The 20041-nt window shown below is 40.8% G+C and overlaps 1 protein-coding gene across 2 annotated transcripts in view; it reads right to left on the reverse strand.

Moving 5' to 3' along the window:
* Window positions 1-20041, reverse strand: part of atp1a2a (ATPase Na+/K+ transporting subunit alpha 2a) — a 193753-nt gene that overhangs the window by 59224 nt on the left and 114488 nt on the right. For both annotated transcript variants that reach the window (XM_061920966.1, XM_061920967.1), the window contains 2 exons: window positions 17705-17814; window positions 836-1011 (listed from right to left, as the gene is read on the reverse strand). In XM_061920966.1, the coding sequence (XP_061776950.1) occupies window positions 836-1011; window positions 17705-17814 (286 nt within the window). The remainder of the gene's footprint in view (window positions 1-835; window positions 1012-17704; window positions 17815-20041) is intronic.

Below are 20041 nucleotides of genomic sequence, written 5' to 3' on the forward strand. Positions count from 1 at the left end.
TAAAACAAGAATGGGAAAGAATTCCACTTTCAAAGCTTCAACATTTATTTTCCTTAGTTCCCAAACGTTTATTGAGTGTTGTTAAAAGAAAAGGTGATGTAACACAGCGGTGAACATGCCCTTTCCCAACTACTTTGGCATGTGTTGCAGCCATGAAATTCAAAGTTAATTATTTGCAAAAAAAAAATAAAGTTTATGAGTTTGAACATCAAATATCTTGTCTTTGTAATGTATTCAATTGAATATGGGTTGAAAAGGATTTGCAAATCATTGTATTCTGTTTATATTTACATTTAACACAATTTCCCAACTCATATGGAAATGGGGTTTGTAATAAAAGTTTCAATCAATCAATCAATCAATCAAAGCCATAATTTAACCACACCTGTCAGTCATCTTAATGTGCAGACTGGGGCTTCAGAACAATGGCTGCCTATGAGCTCTGCATTACACCCACTGAGAGGACCACGTGACACCCTTCACTTACATTTTCTCCAGCGTCACATAGGAGAAAACTGTCATCATGTATTGAAAGTGGCATGCAATTATTCACACCTGAGCTTTCAATGCTCTGACAAGTCACATTGTCTGCCATCAACCCACACACCTATTTGCATTCTTTCATGTCAAGGAAAAAAAAACAAAAAACAATTTCATCCCACAAAGCATAATGAAAGGCGAGGATATACACAGATTATATGTACGGGGCCGGCGACGATCTCTCAGGAAGGCATTCAAGAGTTCATCATACGTCTCATCGGTATTTAAATGACGCAGCAGGAAACGGCTTTCCGGGAACGACGACGCCATAAGAGATTCTGCGCGAAGCAATTACCTTGATGCCAGCCGAGCGGCATTTACCCACGGCGTCGGGCACAGCGGCACGCGGCGGATCAATCATGGAGATGAGGCCCAGGAAGCAGAGCTGCTCGGTGGGGAAGTTGGGGTCGTCGCTGTCGAAGGCGAATCCTCGGGGGAACTGGGATGAAGGAAGATTCAGGTGGCAGAATCCTGCAAGAAGACGGGATGATTGTTGGGATGGAAAGTCACTCAGGCGACGCAGGCGGGAGGTTTAGGAAAAACATGAAAAAGTGCAACCGTCTTTCAGGACTCAGAGGATTGTTGATGCGAGCGTTGTCTCGGTACCAACATTTTTGGGGTACTTTTCTAAGTAAAGGGGACCACAAAAAATGGCATTATTGGCTTTATTTTTACAAAAATACTTACGGTACATTAAACATATGTTTCTTATTGCAAGTTTGTCCTTAAATTAAACAGTGAACATATAATACAACTTGTCTTTTATTAGTAAGTAAACAAACAAAAGCTCCTAATTTAGTCTGCTGACATATGAAGTAAGTACTGTCACGTTTGGAACGCATTGTGATGCGCGAGTTGTCACCCCAAGATGCAGTAAGAGCTGGTTAAATGTACAAAAAAGTAAAATAACACTGGTACAAAACAGAAAAGAAAGTGCGTGCCTATGCACGGTAAGCTAAGCTAACACTTAGCAATGGACTCCGAAAGTCCAAATTGACGCGTGCCGAGCGCACGGAAGCTAAGGCGTGACTTAGCAATAGAATCAAGGACTAGAGAAACCAAACGTGAAAGTTGCATGTAGCAAATGACGAACTGAGGTAGAATGCAGGCTTAAATACTAAAGTAACAATCAGGGCACCCGTGCGCGTAAAACAAGAGCAGCTGGGACAAATCAGAAACCATGGTAACCAAAATAGGAAGTGCACACACAAACTAAGGGATCGGAAGAGTCTAAAAATAATCAAAACACACAAAAGGACTCAAGAACAAGACGAAGGATGTGATCCGGGAAGCGGATCACAACAAGTACGTTATTTTCCATTGTGTAATTTTTTTTTAAATTATTAAAGACAAGCGGTAGAAAATGAATTATCAACCTATTCAGCGGTTAGAGTGTCCGCCCTGAGATCGATAGGTTGTGAGTTCAAACCCCAGCCGAGTCATACCAAGACTATAAAAATTGGACCCATTACCTCCCTGCTTGGCACTCAGCTTCAAGGGTTGGAATTGGGGGTTAAATCACTAAAAATTATTCCCGGGCGTGGCCACCGCTGCTGCTCACTGCTCCCCTCACCTCCAAGGGGGTGACCAAGAGCGATGGGTCAAATGCAGAGAATAATTTGGCCACACCTTGTGTGCGTGTGACAATCATTGGTACTTTAACTTTTTCATTTACTGTTAATATCTACTTACTTTCTCTTTTAACATGTTCTATCTACACTTCTGTAAAAATGTAATAACCACTTATTCATCTGCAATTTTGGATGATACCACAAATTTAGGTATCTATCCGATACCAAGTAGTTACAGGATCATACTGTCACTTTCGGGACGCATCGTGTGCGCGTGTTGTGTCACCCCCGGATGCACGAGGACCAAGGACAAGCAGGAATAGCAGGTAAGAGCTGATTTAATGCAAAAAGGTAAAATAACACTGCTACAAAAGCAAAGTAAAGGCGCACGAGAAGCTAATGCTAAACTAGCATCGAGTTTAAAGTGTCCAAAGTAGCGCGTGCCGAGCGCACGGAAGCTAAGACGTAACTTAGCAAACAACAAGGACTTAGAGAAAACAAACGTGATTGTTTTGTGTAGCAAATGACGAACTAAGGTAGAATGCAGGCTTAAATACTAAAGTAACAATCAAGACACCTGTGTGTGTAAAACAAGAGCAGCTGGGACAAATCGGAAACCTTAGTACCCAAAACAGGAAGTGCACACACAAACTACGGGATCGGAAGAGTCCAAAAATAATCAAAACACACAAAAAGGACTCAAGAACAAAAACTATGTCAGATCCGGGAGGCGGATCGTTACACATACATTGGTCATATTCAAAGTCTTCATGTGTCCAGGGACATATTTTTGGAGTTTATAAACTAAATATACATTTTTTTAAAAGGAAAGAAGAAGATGTGATGCCAAAAAATATTCAATGTATTAATAGTAGTACCGACAAGATATGCTCCTGTACTTGGTATCATTACAGTGGATGTCAGGTGTAGATCCAGCAATGGCGTTTGTTTACATTTTGAGTTACGGTGTGTAGTGAAGTACGTTTAGCTATTCCTCATCCTGCAGGGATGATACTTGTAAGAAACGTACTTTATTTGTCGCCATGGAGAACGGGATTAGTGATTTAGAAGTAGCTAAAACACTGCCGACTTTAGCCGCTAGCTAGCTAGCCATGTCTTAAAGCACCTCTTCCTGAGGGTGTTCCAGTGTTATAACTTCACCTTTAACGTTAGTTTTTAAGCCAAAATGAGTATGTTTTCCCTTTTCTGTCACCACACTGTGTCCTGCTTGTAAGTACTCCGTGATTGTGCGCTGCCGAACACGCTCCTCTGCTCGTAAACCACCAATGACACGACGTGACGAAAACGGGGTGGGTGACCGGTACTTTTCAGAGGCGGTATAGTACCGAATATGATTCATTAGTATCGCGGTAATATACTAATACCGGTATGCCGTACAAACCTCAATGTTACTCACCAGCTAAGCAGATTTAAAGGGGCCCTATTCTTCTAAAAAGTGACTTAATAACCAAGTGTTTATAGTTTATAGTGCTGCTAGAAGCAGCCAAAACAACATTAAAGGGGTTGTTTCAAACCAAAGTATGCTTATTTATCCAGGTTCATGTTGCTGACTGGAAGTGACCAAAGGGGCTGAATGGTTTCAAAAAATTCTGAGAGGCACTACCAAGCCAATGCTCAGGAGTTTTGCCTGCAACCCTTGAAAATGTTGGCCTATTCTTCAAAAGGGACATTTTAATGTTGTCCTAAAACAAGGGTGTCAAACGTATGGCGAATAGGTTTTATCCGGCCCGCGGGATAAGTTTGCTAAGAATACAAATGAGCCGAAATTTTGGAATGGAAGAAACTGCTGTTCTAAATGTGTCCACTAGAAGTCGCAATAGCAAATTGTTGTATCTTTGTGGATTATGCTACATATGTAAAAAAATAAAATAAACCACATGATGTTAGTGCACTAGTCGAGGAAAATGAGCAAACTACAATAACTAACATCCTGTATTTTGATTTGAATATAGTTTTTTTTAATCTTGATAGATCGAAAATTAACACCAATGAGTTGACTGATGGCAGCAAAGTATAACCGGTAGAGATGAGCGGATAGGCAATTATATCATCCGCAACCGCATCACCAAAGTCGTCATCCACCCGCCGTCCACCCGAACAAACATTTTATCAGAACCGCAACCGCCCGCCCGTTGAAATACATCAGAGGTCGGCCACCTTTACCACTCAAAGAGCTATTTAAACCCGTTTCACAGAGTAAAAAAGACAATGGGAGCCGCTAACGTTCTCGCGTGAATAAATTACCATATTAATTAGCCATGTGCTCATTGTTACGTGGAGTGAATACAGTAGCAATCAATTACCATACTAAGTAGTATGTGCGCTGTTGTCTATGTTATGTAGACTTAAAACTCTGAAGCGTTTTTTTTATTGGTGAAATTTTTACTGGAGCACTGCAGATCAACACTGGGGCACGTGCCCCAGTGAAATCTGTCTGGCGACGCCACTGCATGGAACCCTCAAGTTGCTGGCACTGCCACTCTACCGACCGAGCTATACCGCCCCCAATAAGGTTTTATGCCTTTTCTGTGGAAGACAACTTAGCTTTTTGTTATAATAAAACTGAAATATGCAGTATTTCCCCTACTGCCCAGAATATTCAGACAGCAATGTTTGATGTGAAGTAATTAGAGCCTTAAAAAGATCAACAATACAGGACACCATTGATTTTAATTCATTAGGTGGCGACTTGTCCAGGGTGTACCCTGCCTTCCGCCCGATTGTAGCTGAGATAGGCGCCAGCGACCCCGAAAGGGAATAAGCGGTAGAAAATGGATGGATGGATGGATGTTTTTGATTAATTACAGTGAAAAGATAAATAAAATCCCATTAAATATATTTGGGATTCAAAAGGTGCCCCACTCATAAAGTGATACATTTTTATTCGTTTTTTTTTTACTTTCAACACTTAAGTTACAAGATCAACTTCAGATATATCTGTCGATTTTACGTTCGAACAATTATTTTTGCTTGTTTTATGTTCTTTTGTCCCAAAAAAATGTTGATGTTTCTGTATGGAAACCACACTATATATGCAACATTTTCCAGATAAAACATTTTAAAGTGAAATATTTGAAATAATTGTAGCCTTGAATAGGTCAATAATTCATTATAACATTGATTTTTTTTTTTTTTTGGAGTACCAGCAAAAAAAGAAAAAGAAAAATAGACAAAAGAAAAAAAAACAGCCTGCATGGCAACTCTGTGTCAACATTGCAACTTTTTCTAGTTAGATTTCACCTCATTCCCCTCTCTTTTTTTTAAAATGTTTTTTTATTTTAATTTTTGCAGTAGCATTTCAAGAATGTGTGGCGGGCCGGTAAACAATTAGCTGCAGGCCGAAAATGGCCCCAGGGTCGCACTTTGGACACCACTGGCTTAATCCATTCCATAATTTAATTTCACATACGGATATACTGAAGGTCCTAAGTGTTGTACGTGCGTACAAATGTTGTAAATTAAAATTTTCTCTAAGATTATATTTCTCCTCTTTTTTTTAGATGAATTGTTGCATATTCTTGGGTAGCAGATTGTAGTTTACTTTGTGTATAATTGTAGCTGTTGGGAGGGACGGGGGTGTATATTGTAGCCCGGAAGAGTTAGGGCTGCATAGGATTCTGGGTATTTGTTCTGTTGTGTTTATGTTGTGTTACGGTGCGGATGTTCTCCCGAAATGTGTTTGTCTTTCTTGTTTGGTGTGGATTCACAGTGCGGTACATATTTGTAACAGTGTTAAAGTTGTTTATACGGCCACCCTCAGTGTGACCTGTGTGGCTGTTGATCAACTTTGTCTTGCAGTCACTTACTCCGTCTTCAGAAGTTAAATACAACATGTGGCCGGGCTGGCACGCTGTTTGAACAGTTTGAAGAGGACGTTAAAGGCAGTGCCTCCACGGTGCCCCCTTAATATTGTTGTTTGGGTGAATTTTTAAAGAATAATTACCCCTGGAGGAGCACTGAAAATTGGGAGTCTCCTGGGAAAATTGAGAGTATACAAGTATGTAAAGCTGTAAAGCGCCATTCATATAAAACTCACAGGCCGCACCAATATTAAATTTTCATATTAAAGTGCGGGCCGCAAAATAACGTCTCGTGGGCCGCAATTGCCCACGGGCCGCGTGTTTGAGACCCCTGCTTTAAATGAAAAAAACCCCTGCAGAGCTTCAGATGAAAAATAAAATAACCGACATTTCCTTAAAGTTCACAAAGATTTCTCACTCAAGAAACATCCCCATTATCACTAAAAATGTGACTTTGTTTTTGTCACGCTGTGGATTCCTGCAAGTTTAACTCCGAAAGTGATGATCACCTTTGGTACTTTCTAAAAGGTTAAAACTAAATTCCTGACGGATAACATTTTCAGTGCCCCGAAACATTTCATCGGCTGAAAAGCTCAAATTGAGGGCAATAACTTATTTTTCAGCCAATACATGTCTGCTCATTTAAGACAATTTACTACAGAGGGTGAGAAAGCAGAGGAAATAGTGAATAGGCGAGAGGAGAAACATAAAAAATGCTACATATATTGTGCCAGAGAGGTCCTTGGCGGGCTCGGACACTGTGGGGGCAGGACGCCACACTGCGACTATTAATCACGCGGAGATGAATATTAAAGTAGAGCTGCAGAAGATGACACACATATACTATATTGCCAAAAGTATTTGGCCACCCATCCAAATGATGAGAATCAGGTGTCCTACAATGCAAAAAATGAAATCTAAGTAAGATTCAATATCTCAAATAAGGGTGATATTTGCTTATTTTCTGTCTAATAAGATCATTTTTCTCACTGGGCAGATTTTATGTTAGAGTTTTTTACTTGTTTTAAGTGTTTTGGTTCTCAATGATCTCAGTAAGATATTACAGCTTGTTGCTGATATTTTATGACCTATATTGAGCAAAACATGCTTGAAACTAGAATATCAACTGTTGCAAAGCTGTGTCATCCACACTTACAAGTATAAAACTACTTTTTTAAAGTAAGAATTTCTTATTTCAGGCATGAAAAAAAAAATCATGACTTTGACAAAACGGTGTGTCATATTAAAACAGATGACAGCCAAATGGACTTTCCTGGGGCAGTTTAGCTAGGTTGGTAGAGTGGCTGTGCCAGCAACTTGAGGGTTGCAGGTTCGATTCCTGCTTCTGCCATCCTAGTCACTGCCGTTGTGTCCTTGGGCAAGACACTTTACCCACCTGCTCCCAGTGCCACCCACACTGGTTTGAATGTAACTTAGATATTGGGTTTCACTATGTAAAGCGCTTTGAGTCACTAGAGAAAAAGCGCTATATAAATATAATTCACTTAAAAATATAATTCACTGTTATATTTTCAATGAAACATATAGTAGTACACTTGATATTAGTGCAAATATACTAATTTTAAGGTATTTTGGGTTCATTGAGTTTAGCTAATTTTACTTGTTTTGGAAAGTCTTGACAAACCAACTTTTCTTGTTCTATTGGCAGATAATTTTGCTTAGTTCAAAAAAATATCCCTAATTTTTGTATTTTTTATTCTTGTTTTTGAACACTGACTTTTTGCAGTGTAATCACTTGGCTCAGTGTATAAAATCAAGCACTTAGGCATGGAGACTAATTCTACCAACATTTATGAAAGAATGGGCCGCTCTCAGTGATTTCCAGCGTGGAACTGTCATAGGATGCCACCTGTGCAACAAATCCGGTCGTGAATTTTTTTTACTCATAAATATTCCAAAGTCCACTTTATTATAAGAAAAGTGAAGAGTTTGGGAACAACAGCAACTCAGCCACCGAGTGATAAGCCACGTAAACTGACAGAGAGGGTTCAGCGGATGCAAAAGCGCATAGTGCAAAGACTTTCTGCACAGTCAGTTGCTACAGAGCTCCTGTCATGACGTGGTCTGCGCAGCTTATTGTGGGGTTCGTTCTCCCAAAATGCAAACGGACCATTCAGGACAAAGCGTGCAGGTAAGAACATGATTTAATTCTCAATAATCAAAGTAGTACAACAAAACGGAACACAAAGCGAAGGCACCACGGGCTGATCGCACTTGGAGCTAAAGGAAATACTTAGCGAAGGAAACCTAGAACTATGGACATGGAACACTCACGAAACTGTGACATGAAATAAACAATGATGCCACCCTGAGCGTGGCAAGCGAGGTGAATAAATAGCTCTCTGTTTAGTGGTTGACAGCAGCTTAGCATGGGACCACTACACCAGAGGCAGGTGAACCCAATGAATCCCCATGGTGACCAAAATAAACCCAGGAGTGCACAACAACAGGAACTAAGGGAGTTCAAAACTAACAGAACAAAACTAACCAGAACATGATTCGGAACATGTATCATGACAGCTCCAAACTTCATGTGACCTTCCAATTAGCCCATGTACAGTACGCAGAGAGCTTTGTGAAATGGGTTTCCATGGCCGAACGGCTGCATCTAAGCCATATATCACCAAGTCCAATGCAAAGCGTGGGATGCAGTCGTGTAAAGCACGTCGCCACTGGACTCTAGAGCAGTATAGACGCCTTCTCTGGACTGATGAGTCAAGCTTTTTGATTGATTGATACTTTTATTAGTAGATTGCACAGTTCAGTACATATTCCGTACATTTGACCACTGAATGGTAACACCCCAATAAGTTTTTCAACTTGTTTAAGTCGGGTTCCACGTTAATCAATTCTGATGGACCAGTCTGGGTTTGGAGGTAGCCAGGAGAACGCTACATTTCGGACTGCATCGTGCCGAGTGTGAAATTTGGTGGAGGAGGAATTATGGTGTGGGGTAGGTTTTTCAGGAGTTGGGCTTGGCCCTTTAGTTCCAGTGAAAGGAACTTTCAATGCTCCAGGATAAGAAAAACATTTTGGACAATTCCATGGGATGGCACTTCAATCAATCAATCAATGTTTACTTATATAGCCCTAAATCACTAGTGTCTCAAAGGGCTGCACAAACCACTACGACATCCTCGGTAGGCCCACATAAGGGCAAGGAAAACTCACACCCAGTGGGACGTCGGTGACAATAATGACCCAGTGGGACGTCGGTGACAATGATGACTATGAGAACATGATACTGTGAAAGATCAATCCATAATGGATCCAACACAGTCGCGAGAGTCCAGTCCAAAGCGGATCCAACACAGCAGCGAGAGTCCCGTTCACAGCGGAGCCAGCAGGAAACCATCCCAAGCGGAGGCTGATCAGCAGCGCAGAGATGTCCCCAGCCGATACACAGGCGAGCAGTACATGGCCACCGGATCGGACCGGACTCCCTCCACAAAGGAGAGTGGGACATAGAAGAAAAAGAAAAGAAACGGCAGATCAACTGGTCTAAAAAGGGAGTCTATTTAAAGGCTAGAGTATACAAATGAGTTTTAAGGTGAGACTTAAATGCTTCTACTGAGGTAGCATCTCGAACTGTTACCGGGAGGGCATTCCAGAGTACTGGAGCCCAAAATGAAAAAGCTCTACAGCCTTCAAGTTCCATTGTGAGTAAAGGCAGGTGGCCAAATACTTTTGGCAATATAGTGTATATAAGTCACTACACAATCAACAACTTGTGTCATAACGGTATTAACCCTAAGGCTTGACCTTCAAGCGACAACATCCACTTCTTCATTGATGGAGACATAATGTAAGTGGATTCCAATTGTAGGCCCTCGGCTTTCTTTAATGATTTCTCCTTTAAGTTCCATTTCATGGTATTTTTCAACCGGGTTAAATGTTATCCTTGATCCTAATGGATGTGATGAATCACTAACAACGACATAACATGAAGGAGTAGGACAGCAAGGAACATTTTAGCAACACTAGCATAGCTATGTTAGCTACACGCTAACATTACGGTCACATTTTGAACAGCAACATCATGCTGGGTTAGCATTTTCGCTGAAAAAAAAAACATTATTAAACCTCCCATAGCAGGCTTAGACAGCATTTTAAAATGTGTAGAGGAGTCAGGCTTCATAAAAATTGTCGTCTGGGCATCGATTCATGAGTTTTTCATGACATACTGATGAGGTATTCACAAGTAAAGCATTACCATATTTCAAAAATATGTTGCAAAGAGTCTTCAAATGGGACAAATTGGTATGGAGGTTTAAAAGTGTGAGCACGTCATCCAGGCCAGGGGTGTCAAACTCACTTTGAGAAAAATCTACTCCCAAGTGGGCCAGACTGGTAAAATCACGGCACGATAAATTCAAAATAAAGACATTTACAGATTGTTTTCTTTGTTTAAAAATAAAACAAGTATATTCTTAAAATGTACATATCATAATATTGTTGGTTTTTTTTACACTTACATGTTGCGGTTAATAGTATTCTATCTTTATTTGTTGTTGTTTATACTTTCTGAATGAATTATGTGATCATGTTCATCAGTCAACTCAGTGGTGTTAATTTTCAATCAATTAAGATGAAAAAATGGTAACACTTTAGTATGGGGAACATATTCACCATTAATTAGTTGCTTATCAACATACAAATCAGTAACATATTGGCTCTTAATTAGTCATGAAGTACTTATTGATGCCTTAAACATGGGACCCATTACCTTACTGCTTGGCACTCAGCATCAAGGGTTGGAATTGGGGGTTAAATCACCGAAAATGATTACCTGGCGCGGCCACCGCTGCTGCTCACTGATAGACAGTGAGCAGCAGTCTATCTGCGGCCAACGCAGATAGACAGACAACATTCACACTCACATTCACACACTAGGGCCAATTTTGTGTTTCCAATCAACCTATCCCCAGGTGCATGTCTTTGGAGGCGGGAGGAAGCCCAAAAGGGACAAGCGGTAAAAAACGGATGGATAGATGGATGGATATTTACTGTAATTATCATTTTGCACTTGAATAATCTTGCAGTGATGGAATGTTACAATTCTTTTGACTTGTAATTCCTTTTTTTTTTTTTTTATTGCAATTGTTTTTACCTCGGAAGAACTGTAAGCTCTCCAATGTTTTTTTATGATGAAGGAAAAACTCCATTTGCATTTTTTCAGATTTGAGACATTTTCAATATCTAAGTGTAGATCGAATAGAATCGTGAATCGATTTCAACCATTTGAATTGAAATCAAATCCGTCCATCCATCCATCCATTTTCTACAGCTTGTTTCTTTTGGGATCGCGGGGGGTGCTAGAGCCTATCTCAGCTGCATTCGGGCAGAAGGCGGTGTACACCCTGGACAAGTCGCCACCTCATCGCAGAAAACAAAATTGAAATCAAATCAATTTGGGAAATCCACTATTATTATTAGATGATATTAAAGTTGGGGAGGAGACCCTGCCCCAAGTGGAGGAGTTCAAGTACCTAGGAGTCTTGTTCACGAGTGGGGGAAGAGGAGATCGTGAGATCGACAGGCGGATCGGTGCGGCGTCTTCAGTAATGCGGACGTTGTACCGATCCGTTGTGGTGAAGAAGGAGCTGAGCCGGAAGGCAAAGCTCTCAATTTACCGGTCGATCTACGTTCCCATCCTCACCTATGGTCATGAGCTTTGGGTCATGACCGAAAGGATAAGATCACGGGTACAAGCGGCCGAAATGAGTTTCCTCCGCCGTGTGGCGGGTCTCTCCCTTAGAGATAGGGTGAGAAGCTCTGTCATCCGGGAGGAACTCAAAGTAAAGGCGCTGCTCCTCCACATGGAGAGGAGCCAGATGAGTTGGTCCGGGCATCTGGTCAGGATGCCACCCGAACGCCTCCCTAGGGAGGTGTTTAGGGCACGTCCAACCGGTAGGAGGCCACGGGGAAGACCCAGGACACGTTGGTAAGACTATGTCTCCCGGCTGGCCTGGGAACGCCTCGGGATCCCCCGGGAAGAGCTAGACGAAGTGGCTGGGGAGAGGAAAGTCTGGGTTTCCCTGCTTAGGCTGTTGCCCCCGCGACCCGACCTCGGATAAGCGGAAGAAGATGGATGGATGGATGGATATTAAAGTTTAAAAGATATGCAATTGGATGCAGTACGTCATGTTTTCTGTCAAAATGGAAAGAATAAATACATTTGGTAAGAAATATAAGGTAGTTTACTGACGCGCATTATTTTCATGCTTTCACTGGCCATTTAAATCTGAATTTCCCCCGGGGATCAATAAAGTACTTTCTATTCTATTCTATTCTATTCTATTAAATGATGTGGCGGGCGGTGCGTTTCCCACCTAGGCCTTCAGTGATGTCCGACTTCAATGATTACCTCTCAAAATACCATCATTTATTCAACCACATAACCACTGCTGAAGAAATACTATACAGCAGGGGTCCCCAAACTACAGCCCGCCAGCGTCCAGAATCCGGCCCGCGGGAAATCCCAAGTTAAAAAAAATAAAATAATGATATTATTTCTAATTAGAATTTTTCTCAAATCTGTCTTTTCTAATCCATTTTACTCTCCGAGCCGCTCAGGCAAATCATATTGTCGAAAAATGCATTTTGTGAAGTGAATTATATTTATATAGCGCTTTTCTCTAGTGACTCAAAGCGCTTTACATAGTGAAACCCAATATCTAAGTTACATTTAAACCAGTGTGGGTGGCACTGGGAGCAGGTGGGTAAAGTGTCTTGCCCAAGGACACAACGGCAGTGACTAGGATGGCGGAAGCGGGAATCGAACCTGCAACCCTCAAGTTGCTGGCACGGCTGCTTTACCAACCGAGCTAAACCGCCCCATTGATAACTTGACATCATCAGCGGCAAGTGCCTGCTCTTTCAGTTAATTAGTGCGCGAGGAATATATATATATATATATATATATATACATATATATATATATATATATATATATATATATACATATATATATACATATATATATATATATACATATATATATATATATACATATATATACATATATATCAATTGCCACCGGGGTGCTAATTAATTTAAAACCTCTTCTCACTCCTGCGCTTACCAAAGGCATGCGGTAAAAGTAAGCATGCGCTTATTATTTTAAAACCTCTTCTCTCTCAGGCACTTACCAAAGGCATACAGTAAAACTTTGAGTGTGATGTAAGCTTGGACCTTAAATCCTACTGAATAGCTCTTAATCTTCTTCCCTTTATGCGATTTCAAAATTACCGGTATTGAAATCAGCCTCCTCCATTTTGAAAATGATGACAGGGGAAGTGTCACTCGTAACGTCACGAGTTTGAACAGGCGGTAATAGTAAGCATGAGCTAATTATTTTGGTAAGCGAGTTTGACCCGGCAGTATTTCAAGGCAGACGCATACTATATGCCCTGCGGCAATTCAAGGAAATACGGTATATTATAAAAAGTGTACCACTTTTTATATTTTTCTTTGTTTGTTTTTTATTGTAGCAACATGGTGGTTTACGTTTTGGAGACTTGTGTATGTGTGTGCATGTTAATATATATGTCCATCCATCCAATTTTCTACCGCTTATTCCCTTTTGGGGTCGCTGGTGCCTATCTCAGCTACAATCGGGCGGAAGGCGGGGTACACCCTGGACAAGTCGCCACCTCATCGCAGGGCCAACACAGATAGACAGACAACATTCACACAGTAGGGACCATTTAGTGTTGCCAATCAACCTTTCCCCAGGTGCATGTCTTCGGGGGTGGGAGGAAGCCGGAGTACCTGGGAGGAACCCACACAGTCACGGGAAGGAGCTCGGCCCCCGGCCAAAGTGTTTTAACCCAATGCGGCCCCCGAGTCAAAAAGTTTACCAACTACTGGGCATTGTACAAAATGGGTTATTTTCTGGCGTATTTAAAAATCAGTAAACCTGCATCAGCAATTAAAACGTATCTTATGTGGTACTGTCAAAATTAATATTGCAAAAACATATTAAATAAAGACATATCTGAACTCACATGTCGCCTGGACAGCTGAGCTAGCTTCCGGGGTTAGCCGACATGGTCTCACAGGATGTAGCTTCTCTTTAAATATCCTTCTTGAAAATGGTCTTGCAAATATATGTGTTGTCTTGTCTTATCATAAAAGATGCAGACGAAGCGTTTTGGCTGAGTTCTTAGAGTTTTCTCCACAGCGTGCTCATCAATAACATCCAGCTGCCGGCATATCTACATTCAACAACCTAAACGGGGCTACTGGGCATACTCTTCACTACTGTAGCATGCTGGGAAATGGAGTTCTTATGTTACCTAGCTCATAACGTGACAACATAAAGTTAAAGTACCAATGATTGTCACACACACACTAGGTGTAGTGAGATTATCCTCTGCATTTGACCCATCAACCTCACCCCCTGGGAGGTGAGGGGAGCAGTGAGCAGCAGCAGTGGCCACGCCCGGGAATAATTTTATATATATATATATATGCCTTAGGCCAGCTAGAAGGCCTTACTAACAACTCCTGATCTGATTGACTATCGCAACTGTCTGTCAAATGTATTAGTCCGTTCACTTACAGTGCACGGACACCCGCTATGTTGATTCTGAAAGCTTCCGGCAGATTTGGTACAGCATAGCAACATAAGCTAGCTGAGTTCTGATTGGATAAAAACTCTTTACTCTAAATACAGCAGCTCTGGAAGGAGCATAATATGACATGAAGAGAAAATTAATACTTTTATATATTTATGGAAAGTCAATTAAAAATTACATTTATCTTGAATTATTATTATGAATTCTGGTTATGTTAAGCGAGCAGAGAAGGCCTGGTGGCGGGCCAGATCTGGCCCCCGGGACTTGAGTTTGACAACTATGATCTCGAGAATCAGCATCCAGTGGGCATTACTTGTTTGGCGTAACGGAGTTATTTGTTTGCAACATGAAAAGAAAATGGACAAAACTAGAAAAAAAAACACTTCCCAAAAACAATAATAAAAATACTACTTCCCAAATGTCCTATGATAAGCCTTGAAACTTGTATTTAAAATTATGTGGTTAAGCCTCATGCTAAGTAACAGAGTGATGGGCGTTCACACCGGGTGGGCTCATTTAGAAAGGGAGGCTTTTCCTTCACGTGTCACAAAAAGCCGCAATTTCGTTAGAAAAAGTGGAGCAAACAAGTGAGAGAGGTTTGATTTTTCTCACTTCCGATTTTCATAAACGGTCTCTCGGGGCACATCGTCTGGTATAATATGGGACTTTTGAACTAAAAAAGACGTCGTTTTGAGGGTTTTCCAATACTTTATTTTTCAGTTGTGCGCAAAGGAATTTGAAAAAGAAATCAGCCGCCAATGCCTTTTCCTCCCAGTAACATGAAACTTTAGTTTATTTTTTTATTTGAATTAGTATATTTCGGTCATATAATTAACCATTGTGTGTGATCAGTTTAACAGTACAGAATATACATATTTAACAATCATACACATATACACACAAAAAGAAAAAGAATTAACAAAAAGGAACAGGCTGCTGAAACCAAAGCTTTTTTTTGCCTATCCCATATACTCACTGAAAATAAGATTACCTGGAACATCAACGTTTAAAAATATCAATGGTATAAAAGTGATTGTTACTATATTTGACAATTTTCCATTGTTTTCACCTTCCAAGGCTTTCTTAAACCTTAACAAAGAACTACACATCTTCAACTCATTACTGAGCTTGTTCCACCATTTATCTCCTAAAAATGAAATATATTTGTGTTTTATATTCATTTATATTTATATCAGCACCTCCAAGTCCGAGTCCATGGTTCTCGCCCGTAAAAGGGTGGAATGCCATCTCCGGGTTGGGGAGGAGACCCTGCCCCAAGTGGAGGAGTTCAAGTACCTAGGAGTCTTGTTCACGAGTGGGGGAAGAGTGGATCGTGAGATCGACAGGCGGATCGGTGCAGCGTCTTCAGTAATGCGGACGTTGTACCGATCCGTTGTGGTGAAGAAGGAGCTGAGCCGGAAGGCAAAGCTCTCAATTTACCGGTCGATCTACGTTCCCATCCTCACCTATGGTCATGAGCTTTGGGTCATGACCGAAAGGATAAGATCACGGGTACAAGCGGCCGAAATGAGTTTCCTCCGCCGTGTGGCGGGGCTCTCCCTTAGAGATAGGGTGAGAAGCTCTGCCATCCGGGAGGAACTCAAAGTAAAGCCGCTGCTCCTTCACATCGAGAGGAGCCAGATGAGGTGGTTCGAGCATCTGGCCAGGACGCCACCCGAACGCCTCCCTAGGGAGGTGTTTAGGGCACGTCCAACCGGTAGGAAGCCACGGGGAAGACCCAGGACACGTTGGGAAGACTATGTCTCCCGGCTGGCCTGGGAACGCCTCGGAATCCCCCGGGAAGAGCTAGACGAAGTGGCTGGGGAGAGGGAAGTCTGGGTTTCCCTGCTTAGGCTGTTGCCCCCGCGACCCGACCTCGGATAAGCGGAAGATGATGGATGGATGGGATGGATATTTATATTACATATTTAAAAAATCAATATCCCCTGTAAATGATTGTCTTCTCCTCTTAATTTAAATAACCTAAGAATACAAGCTGCAAGGTTGTTTTTAAAAACACAATATTTGAAAATTTTAACACATTAGAACTTATGAATAATGGATCGGTATGTTCATAGTAGCACACTTAGTGTATTATTCTAATGACCCTTTTTTGAGGATTAATTTTTGCGTCTATGTGTGATTTATAAACATTTCCCTAAACTTTAACACAAAATGTTAGATATGGAAAAACAAAATAAGATCTAATCCTTAAATAACTACTTCACAACTGTTGTGAAACACCACTTATGCCATAGTTTTCTAAGTTTTGCAGAAGCAAGGAATGATCGATGGTGTCAAAAGTTTTACATAAGTCAAAAAACACACGCTTTTTTTGTATTGCTGCAGCTATGTTTTTCTACAAAGTCCATGTAGATAGTTTATTCCTAGCACGAGTAGACCTACAAATATGTCTCAAGAAGCCATGCTGTGTGGGCTTCACGGTGGCAGAGGGGTTAGTGCGTCTGCCTCACAATACGAAGTTCCTGCAGTCCTGGGTTCAAATCCAGGCTCGGGATCTTTCTGTGTGGAGTTTGCATGTTCTCCCCGTGAATGCGTGGGTTCCCTCCGGGTACTCCGGCTTCCTCCCACTTCCAAAGACATGCACCTGGGGATAGGTTGATTGGCAACACTAAATTGTGTGAATGTAAGTGTGAATGTTGTCTGTCTATCTGTGTTGGCCCTGCGATGAGGTGGCGACTTGTCCAGGGTGTACCCTGCCTTCCGCCCGATTGTAGCTGAGATAGGCGCCAGCGCCCCCCGCGACCCCGAAAAGGAATAAGCGGTAGAAAATGGATGGATGGATGGATGGATGGAAGCCATGCTGTAAAATGCATAAAACATATAAAAAGTAACAATTCCGGTTTGTATGTGTACACTCGGTCAGGCACAAATGTGTGTTGCATTGTTCAACGTTTTGTGTCTCGACAGAGTTTGGTTTCTTGTCAGCTTGTTTGGGCTGCATCGCACACCCCCAAACAATAAACCAAAAAAAAAGGAAATTCTCATTTGGATAAAGTGCAACGATAAACACGCCGCACTTCTAAAGGGACATTTGGCTAAACTACCCTCTTACCCGAGGAGATGATAAAAGATAATGGCGGCATCCAATCGTCTCTCCCACACTATCTCCTCCCGAGTGGATGATAGCTGCCGGCGTCAAACATACCCAGCACTCGCTCTCCCAGGCCTCCCAGCTCCATATAGGCGCTCTGGAAGGCCTCCCTCCAGTTGTCATCCAGTGTTTGCTCCTGGCCGTGGATCATGAGGGTGCTGCACCTATAAAAACATCACCAGTGATATTAAAGTTGGAGGACCATTAAAGATAGGCGCGCTCATAAAAAAAAAAAAAAAACGCCAGAAAAACGAGAAGCTTAAGGTGATTAAATCCTGGCAATGTTTTGACAGAAGTTTGTGCGTCACGCTCAGTTTAAGAGTAAATTTAGGCCAATCAAGGTTGTTCTTGCAGCGAGGTCGGTGTTTCCTACGGCAGTGGTCCCCAACCACCGGTTGGTACCGGGCCACACAAAAAATAAAAAATAAAATAAAATAAAATTTTAAAAAAATATACATATACATATATATATATATATACATATATATATACATATACATACATATATATATATATACATATATATATATATATATATATATATACATATATATATACATATATATATACATATACATACATATATATATATACATATATATATACATATACATACATATATATATATACATATATATATACATATATATATACATATACATACATATATATACATATACATATATATATACATATATATATACATATACATACATACATATATATATACATATACATACATATATATATACATATATATATACATATACATACATATATATATACATATATATATATATATATATATATATTTATTATTATTTATTTTTTAATTATTAAATCAACATAAAAAACACAATATATACATTATATATCAACATAGATCAATACAGTCTGCAGGGATACAGTCCGTAAGCACACATGATTGTATTTCTTTAAAGGGGAACATTATCACAATTTCAAAAGGGTTAAAAACAATAAAAAATCAGTTCCTAGTGGCTTGTTTTATTTTTCAAAGTTTTTTTTCAAAATTTTACACCTCCCGGAATATCCCTGAATAAAGCTTTAAAGTGCCTTATTTTCGCTATCTTCGAAACCACTATCCATTTCCCTGTGACGTCATACAGTGCTGCCAATACAAACAACATGGCGGTTACCACAGCAAGATATAGCAACATTAGCTCGGATTCAGACTCGGATTTCAGCGGTTTAAGCGATTCAACAGATTACGCATGCATTGAAACAGATGGTCGGAGTAAGGAGGCAGATAGCGAAAACGAAATTGAAGAAAAAATTGAAGATATTGAGCAAATAGCTATTGACGCTATTCGGCCATAGCATGGGGGTACTTAATGAAGTGGCCCATAGCATGGCTGCCTTATTAGCATCGCCGGTAAAATGTGCGGACCAAACGATCAGGACTTTCGTATCTTGTGATACTGGAGCAACTTAAATCCGTCGATTGGTAAGTGTTTGTTTCGCATTAAATGTTGGTATCTAGTTTCAAACGTACATACAGCTAGCGTAAATAGCATGTTAGCATCGATTAGCGTAGCATGTTAGCATCGATTAGCTCGCAGTCATGCCGAGACCAAATATGTCTGATTAGCACATAAGTCAACAACATCAACAAAACTCACCTTTGTGATTTCGTTGCCTTAATCGTTGCAAATGCATCTGCAGGTTATCCATACATCTCTGTGCCATGTCTGTCTTAGCATCGCCGGTCAAATATGAAGACACTCTGGTACATTCAATAGGGGTCTGGCGGCAGATTTCTTGCCAGTGGTGCAACTTGAATCCCTCCCTGTTAGTGTTGTTACACCCTCCGACAACACACCGACGAGGCATGATGTCTCCAAGGTTCCAAAAAATAGTCGAAAAAACGGAAAATAACAGAGCTGAAACCCAATGTTTACAATGGGTTGAAAATGAAAATGGCGGCTGTATTACCTCGGCGACGTCACATTCTGACGTCATCCCCTCCAGAGCGAAAAACAGAAAGGCGTTTAATTCGCCAAAATTCACCCATTTAGAGTTCGGAAATCGGTTAAAAAAATACATGGTCTTTTTTCTGCAACATCAAGGTATATATTGACGCTTGCATAGGTTTGGTGATAATGTTCCCCTTTAAGAACCCCCACAGCCCGGTCCGTGGGACCAATTTTCAAGCGTTGACCGGTCCGCAGCAACAAAAAGGTTGGGGACCACTGTCCTACGGGAATGTCATGTGCTGCTACCTTATGGACGCTATACAAATGCAACAAAAAAACATTAAAAAGCTAAACAAAAATGTTTAAAGTTACATAGGAGTTAGGATACCAATATTTTGGTACCAGTATCAAAGTGTAATCCGATACTTTTTGATACTTTTCTAGATAATGGGGAACC

This window comes from Nerophis ophidion, linkage group LG14 (assembly GCF_033978795.1).
Source record: "Nerophis ophidion isolate RoL-2023_Sa linkage group LG14, RoL_Noph_v1.0, whole genome shotgun sequence".
Lineage (NCBI taxonomy): Eukaryota > Metazoa > Chordata > Actinopteri > Syngnathiformes > Syngnathidae > Nerophis > Nerophis ophidion.